Below are 8,189 nucleotides of genomic sequence, written 5' to 3' on the forward strand. Positions count from 1 at the left end.
AGATGATTCATATTAGTTCTGCCCTGAAAACATTTATATGACCATATTTCCTGATACTCATAGTGTTAGCTAGTGGTGACAGGAAGTAGGTCTCAAACACTTATCTTTTGATTTATCTGAAAGTTAAATGCTGTGGTGTATATTTGATGTACAAAAACATGATGTATAATTACTGCGCTCTCCAACTCCCTCTAGTGGAAAGAGGAAGTGATACAAAATGTGAAATATGTCATTCCAGCACTGCATCAAAGATATGCAAAGTCACTCCTGCATGTGATGTCCAACTTTGACAGAAATGAATTGACACGTCAGAAGACGTCCTGCCAGACCCCTTACACAACTTACATTTGAACGAACTCCTCCTAGGGATTTCGTCCTATCGACTTCAAAGTTGGTACAGATCATCCTGAGAACATGCTGATCAAAAGTTATTAAAAACTTTTCTCTATGTCAAGGGACATGGCCGCTAGGACGTGACAAATTTTGGCGACTTTTCGTTTTTTTGCCATCGAATTTCAAACGGCTCTCCTGCCCACATACTTGATCTCAGCAGCTTCAAACTTGCTGGACATGATGATGGCTCCGCCCTGAACGCCCCGATATGTTAATATCCCACCTTACTCATAGCGCCCCCCGGTGTGACCAGTTTTTACTTTAACATGTACTAATGCCACAAACTTGAGCATATCAACTTCATTCCACTTCTAATGCATGCAGAACAAGTTGGTGAAGCTACCTTATGAACGCTGTGAAGCTACGTCTAATGGTGTCCATGTGGCGGCGTGGTGACTATCGATCCCTCGCCACTAAATACATTTGGCATTTTGATGGCTTCAACGACCTCATCTCCTCATTAAAAATGGATACACAGGTCAAGAATGGCGAGCTCTTGCATCTGATAGGAGCGTCGCCCATGGGGGGGACAAAATGCCTCTATAGCGCCCCCTTGAAATTTTCAAAAACCCCTCCCCATAAGGGTTTTTTTGGAGTTGGAACATGAAAATTGGTACACATGTGTATATTGTCCAGACGCACATAAAAGTCTCTGGCACCAATGGTCTACTCCAAACAGGAAGTCGGCCATTTTGATTTTGACTTGTCATTTTGGCGTGATTTCCACATGTTGTATTTTAACGAACTAGTCCTAGGGATTTCATCCAATCGACTTCAAATTTTTTACAGATCATCCAGAGACCATGCTGATCAAAAGTTATTAAAAGCTTTTCTCTATGTCAAGGGGCGTGGCCTCCATGGCACCACCATATTTGATGCATCGCCATGCATATTGAAGCAGCTCTCTCTCCCACATACTTCATCCAAACTGCTTCAAAATTTCTGTACATGATAAGAGCCCTGCCCTCAATGCCTCCATATGCTCGTAGGCAATCTTGCTCATGGCGCCCCCTTGTGGAAACAGGAAATGCCATCTTTTACACTGACAAACACCAACCTCAAGCTCCTGACCTGATCAACTACATTTTGTGGCCACACGATGATCAAGTTGATAAATCTCCACAGTGACACACGTGTGCTGTCATGTTGCAGGCTGCCGCGGCGGCCACGGGAACATCAACTTGGTATAAATCCTTGATGCATTGTCCGATTTGCTCGAAATTTCACGTGTGATGAGGGTCCACCCCTGAACGCACCTGTCGACATATTGTCTTGTAGCGCCACCTGGTGGATGAATGAAACATTGCCTTTTTTTTGCTCCTGCCAGGTTTTTCTCCCTTCTCGTTTCGCGCCACAGCCCCCACGTGCCTCAGGCCCCCACGGTTGTATGGGGGAGCGAGGGCCTGATCACAGCTGCTTGCAGCTTTAATTATTATTATTATTATCATTATTTATTTTTATGACACACACACACACACATATATATACATACATATATATATATATATATATATATATAGATAGATATATATATTTATAATTGTTGACTGCTTCAAAGTTTGTAAATACATTGCTAAAATAAATATGAAAAAAGACAGACTTAAAACCGACTTCTTGGGAAAAAAACAAAAAAACTGACTTCCGGTATGTATACACGAAGAAGATTAACTTCCGGTATGGACTGGATATATGGCGGCGCAATGTATATGGCGCCATCTTGCCTGCAGTTGGGTACTCTTGCTTGAAATGTCAAACCCATCCCCATCACGGTTTTCCTTTGTTGTATTTCTTAAAACAGTCGGAAGCAATCTATAACAAAATATGTTATCAAATATATGCTTATTATACAGAAACTATAAATAATCTATAAGAAAAAGATTCAATTAAATGATAAATTCCTTAATTTCTTTGGTGTTTTTCTCATATACATATATGCAATGATTATATCTGGGTATGTTGGTGTTATCAAGTCTCCATTTGATCATGTGACAAGATGATAAGATTACACAGTTTTTAGTTTAAGAGCATAAACAGTAATTAGAGTGCACTAGAGCCTGTCATAATAGCATGCAGTGGGGCCCGTTGTAACTACCTTACACCACTGCTCAGAAGTACGTGCTCATTTTCCCCTGGAAAAAGCAAGAGACCAATTTTCTTAATGTAACTCTGGCCATATTGAATAATGCACAGCTCACATGTAAAAAGCACAAAATTTCACAAGCTGAAGTCAAGCTACTGGTAGAAATTGTAAAATCAAGAGAAATGGCATTTTCCACCATGAATACGGTGAAAAAGTTTTACAGCAGTAAATCACCAGTGAACAATGAGATCAGTTTCTCCTTTGTCATACCTTTTGTGCCCAGGACTTAGCTATGACACAAAGGTGTCATTTCTTCATTGAATATAGACATTTATATTGTGCCCCTGCTCAAGAGTATGCCACCTCTGCATTTTACTGACCATATTGTTCATATGAGTATGTGACAAACAGATCTTTCAGTCTCTGTGTGGTTGGCTGGACATTACTATATTTTTGAAATTTTTAACAGATCTGTGTGACTCTCTGAGATTGAATCTTTCAGAACTGATGTACAGTATAAGCAGCCAGATACCATCATCAACACACAACTGCAGTACCCAGTCCATACGCATAATTTTTACTGATTTCGATGGGACTTGGCTACACCATGTGATTGGGATGTATAGAATATAACTGAAATATGTTTTTAACCCACACACATACTACTGCATTTCCTGTATACTGTACTGCTTGTATATTGACCCACTGCTGATGTCTAGTTTATTTGAGCATTTTAGTAACTCACTGTCTGTACTTGAATTCACCAGGCAACAATGAGAGCACCCTGAGTGAGTTCATCCTCTCTCCTTTTCTGTGGGTGCTGTCTCTGGGCTACTTGGTGGTGTTTGGGGTGAAGACGGCTGCCACTGACTGGGGACAGCTGTTCCTCATGCAGGAGAAAGGCCAGACTGCTCTGATGGGTATGCATTTTAATTGTCCATTGCTTCTCACTGATTTTCACTCTGTCTAACTGGTTATGGGTGCTGACATCAGCTGTGTTGCTCACAGGCAGTACCTACACAAGTGCCTTGGAGGTGGGAGGTTTTGTGGGCAGCCTTGCAGCAGGCTTCCTCTCTGACAGAGCTGTAGCTCGGGTAAGTGATAGGCTGGGATGAATTGGGCACAAATGACGGTTTATTCAGCCGGGGTCAGTGTTAAAAAACATCCTCTCTTTGACTTCCTCCAGCAAGGCTTGGACACCTACGGCAACCCTCGTCATGGCCTGCTCATTCTCATGATGGCTGGCATGTATGTGTCCATGTACCTCTTCAGGGTCACTATCACACCTGAAATTCCGAAGGTAATTGCAACACAATTTCTTTTATTACTGTGTAAAATGCTTGAAATCAACGTGTTGTCCATGTTGAAAATATCATGAGCGATTATTATGTTTGCTCAGGAGGCTCCTGTTTGGGTCCAAGTCCTTCATCCTGTCTCCATTCTCATTGGTGTACCAGAAAAAGAGGTATGTTAAAAATGTTTTGGGTTCATGGGTATCAAAATTGTAGCTTTCAAGAACACTGTTCTACATTTTCATATTGTCCTACACAGATCTGGATCCTGTTCCTTGGTGCAATGTTTGGATTTTCTTCTTACGGACCAATTGCTTTGTTTGGGGTGATAGCCAGTGAAAGTGCTCCTTCAAATTTTTGTGGAACCTCTCATGCTGTTGTAGCGCTGATGGCTAATGGTAAGCTGCAGATTCACATGACCAGTAGAAACATCTGTATCACGTCCTGTGGTATTTCAGCATTGATAGATTCATATGACTCCTTGTAGTAGTAATAATAATAATAATAATAATAATAATAAATGATAATAATACATTTTATTTGTAAGCACTTTTACAAATGTTCTAAGACACTTAACAGTTTTGAAAAACCATAGAATAGAGCTAAGTCAGAATAAAATAAAACTCGAAACAGCAATAAAACAGTGTAAAACACAAACTTATACATTAAAAGCTAATTTAAAATGGTGAGTTTTGAGCATGGTCTTGAATGTTGGGAGGTGTGTAGGTACTACATTTGTTTTTGCTTAACCGCATAGTCTCTCCCTGAAACAGTGGCGGTTCTAGCAAATTTAGTGCCCCATGTGAGCCCCCTTTAACAGTCAAAGTATTGCACGCTTTTTACCAAAAAGTAAATAAACAACTTAGCTAACAATAAAAAAATAAGGTCAAATATGTGCTAATTTGTTTTCAGTAACATGTTGTACATGTGTTGTAATAATCATATAAATCAATAATAAATAAAAAAAGAATTTCAAATTAACTCAGAAGAATTAATAAAATGATATATAACATTTTAGAATAATAATAAAATATACACATTAACTTTCTAATTGAACTAGGGATGCGCCGATTTTGAAATTCTGGGCCGATACTGATACCAGTGTTTTAAATGACAATTTGCCCAATAGCTGACACTGATGTTTTTATATTGGTCTTTCTTTGTTTTGTTTTTTATTTATTCTTCTTTTGTACCAGGGAAAAAACTAAAATCTACACTATAAAAAATAAATGAACAGTTTTAAAGTCATTCAGTCCTTCGTTACACTACCTTTGAATGGGCACAAAATCAATGATACACATTTATGAAACTACCTTTAACATAACCTTTTGTCATGAAAAACAGCTTAAAAAGATTATGGTGAACACATCATGAGAGCATTATGATTTACCTTCACCCAATACTTATTTTTACTGAATAGCGCTTGAATGCTTCACAATGAAAATCAATGTAACCTGGATGCGGCCACTGGCTGCTTTATAGGTAACAGTAACTAGCTCTCCTCCTGCCCATTTTTTTCTTCATGTTCTCTCTCTCCACATCCACTCCTCTCAGTAGTGTAGTGATAGTTGAGTGGGCACCAGAGAGTTTTTTTGTCATTTTGACATGATAATAATACAGCTAAGCATTCGCCCATACAGCTTATGCCACTTGCTGGCACTGCCCTGACCACTGACAACTCCAAAGTCCATCATGCCCCTCAGGTTAAGAGTCTGGGTGTCACCCTGGACAGTACATTGTCATTTGAGGCTCATATCAATAATGTTACTCGGTCTACATATTTTCATCTACATAATATTGATTGTCTTTTTCGCTCATCTCTTACACGAAACAGCACCGCCCTTCTTGTTCACTCTTACATCTCGCATCGATTATTGCATCTCTGTCTTTGTCTCAAGTGTCTTCATAAACTCCAGTTGGTCCAGAATTCGGCCGACCATATCATCCCCTCCAAAGATTATGTCACTCCTACTTCCAGAAGCTTCACTGGCTTCCTCTTAAATATTGCATCGATTTTAAGTTTCTTTGTCTCACCTTTACTGCCCTTCATGATCAAGCCCCTTCCTACTTGTCCGAACTCTATCATATCTACACACCCTCCCGTACTCTTTATCTTCTGCAATCCAGCTCACATCACCATCTGCCTGCTTGACTACCATGGGGTCTAGAGCCTTTGGAACTCTCTCCCACAAGACATTCACAATATTGACTCTATTTCCACTTTTAAATCCCATCTGAAAACACACCTTTTCAAACTGGCCTGTTCGGTCTGATTTAATGGTGACACACATATTTAGACTTCCACTGATGATGACTTTATGATGATGATTTTATACCTAATTTTTCATAATTATATTTTTGTGTAGTTATTTTATAACTTATTATTGTATATTACTGATTTGTTTGACTTAATGATCCATGGCTAGATTGCTGCTTGTTTTATAACTGTGTCTTGAAAGGTGTCTGAGTGCTTTGAAACGAGCCCATCAATCAAATGTATTATTATTATTGTTATTGTTATTGTTATTAAACAAGCTTTCTTTTGTTGCAGTGGGGGCTTTTATGGCGGGGCTTCCCTTCAGCGCTATTGCTAAACAGCACAGCTGGGACTTTGCTTTCTGGGTAGCCGAGGTGATAATGGCCATGGCCACCATTGGCTTCTTCCTAGCACGAAACATGTGTACCAAAATGGGACGAATTGCAGAGAAAATGGACTAATTTATCTTCCTGAACGAAGCCAACTGTTGACGTCCTGTTTTGTGACTAGATGGAATTTGTACTACTGTACATTAATACAACACCAATCTGACCAAACAAAACCACTGTCACATACACTAATCTTCCACTATTTTTCGTATGAATTGGTCTTAGGTCGATGCTCAGGGTGGGTGTGAGTCAGTAAATCACTTTAGATTCACAATCAGGTACTTTTGTCACACACACTTAGAGTTTTCAGGACAGTAGATGATAACTCTTCATTGCATGCTAACATTTTAATGCTTCCATTTTATCCAAAGGCAGTTTTCATGTAGAGAAATTTAAAATTTATTGAAGTTGTATATGAAAAAAAAAAAAAACATGGACATGAATTTATAAAAAGGTTTAAGTGGATTGTTTTTTTTTTTTGTTAAAGCGGATGCATGCTACTCATTGCATACATTGACTTTAGTGGAGGTCAGTTCTATCTAACTTTACTGATTTACTGATGAGCCTGTATAATCTAGACTATTATTTGTCTAGGTATTTGAACAAATGTGGTAGCATGTATCATGGTAATTTTGCTAATACCTCACATATGTGATCAAATGTAATAGGCTCATAATTTCACTTAAGTAATTGAAGAGTATATTATTTTATACATATCTGTATGTGACATGATGCAGAATAACACTTTGTTGCAGACCTCTTAGGCCATGGCAGCTTTTGTGATCAGACATGTTTTTCAGGAGTGATTAACTTCAGACCTTTGCTACAGGTGTTTTTGTCACTGCCACTGGAAAATGTGTGCAGCAGTAACTACTGGATTGTATACTGTAAACTTTCTTACTTTAAAATCTGTGTTTTGTCAACACAAATTACTGGGATTGTACAATGGCTTTGAAAGATTAATGATATCTAGTAAATAAGTAAAGTTTACTTTGTCTGGTTTCTGTTTATCTGTTTACCAGAAGAAATTAAACTGCACCTGCAGCCTTACTGTGAGATTTGATCTTTTTAGTTTAGTTCAGTTCAGACAACTTTGTTTATCCCAGAAGGGTAATTCTTGTTTTACAATCTACCCAGACCATACACAAACTCACAGGCAGAAACAAGCAGCAGTAGTAATATGTCAGAGATCGATACATGGGCAAAAGATGCACACTGGCACGTTAGACAGGACGTGATTAGATTGGCTAGTAATTCCTTTTGCTTTCTGGCCTTCATATTTATCCCAAAGACAGCTTCAGTCTCTCTGCTGGACTTTGATTATCTTTGAGCAGACCTTAAAGAGGCAACAGATAGGATTCGGGTTTTTTTTTTTAGCTTGGCGCCACCTAGCGTCAGCGGTGTTGCTCGCACTGTCGCAAAGACCAAATTGACCGTGGGGATCAGAGATAATCAATAAAATCTAAGCTGTAAAGCCACCAGTATACCTCTATGTGTATAGAATGAGAAAGTGTGTGGACACTCTACTAAATAAATGAGTCAAGAGACCGAGCAACAATTATCAGATTTATCTGAAGGAAAAAACAAATAGTAATGCAAATAATTATACCAGAATGCACAGTACCAGTACAAACAACTCACAGTAAATGATACCAACATGTACAGTATCAGTTCAAACAACAGTAGACACGTAAGGGATAATGTATAGTGAGCCGGTGACTGTTGAAAAATAACTCCCGACAGGGGAATGGAACCCCGACGCACAGCGGAGTTATTTT

At 38.9% G+C, this 8,189-nt stretch overlaps 1 protein-coding gene across 2 annotated transcripts in view; it reads left to right on the forward strand.

The window, feature by feature from the left end:
• Positions 1-7,473, forward strand: part of LOC126384670 (glucose-6-phosphate exchanger SLC37A4-like) — a 67,324-nt gene extending 59,851 nt beyond the window's left edge. For both annotated transcript variants that reach the window (XM_050035846.1, XM_050035856.1), the window contains exons 5-10: positions 3,241-3,393; positions 3,482-3,567; positions 3,660-3,773; positions 3,873-3,938; positions 4,025-4,163; positions 6,317-7,473. In XM_050035846.1, the coding sequence (XP_049891803.1) occupies positions 3,241-3,393; positions 3,482-3,567; positions 3,660-3,773; positions 3,873-3,938; positions 4,025-4,163; positions 6,317-6,483 (725 nt within the window). In that variant the 3' untranslated portion in view covers positions 6,484-7,473. The remainder of the gene's footprint in view (positions 1-3,240; positions 3,394-3,481; positions 3,568-3,659; positions 3,774-3,872; positions 3,939-4,024; positions 4,164-6,316) is intronic.
• Positions 7,474-8,189: the final 716 nt, after the last annotated feature.

The sequence above is a fragment of the Epinephelus moara genome, chromosome 3, assembly GCF_006386435.1.
Source record: "Epinephelus moara isolate mb chromosome 3, YSFRI_EMoa_1.0, whole genome shotgun sequence".
Lineage (NCBI taxonomy): Eukaryota > Metazoa > Chordata > Actinopteri > Perciformes > Serranidae > Epinephelus > Epinephelus moara.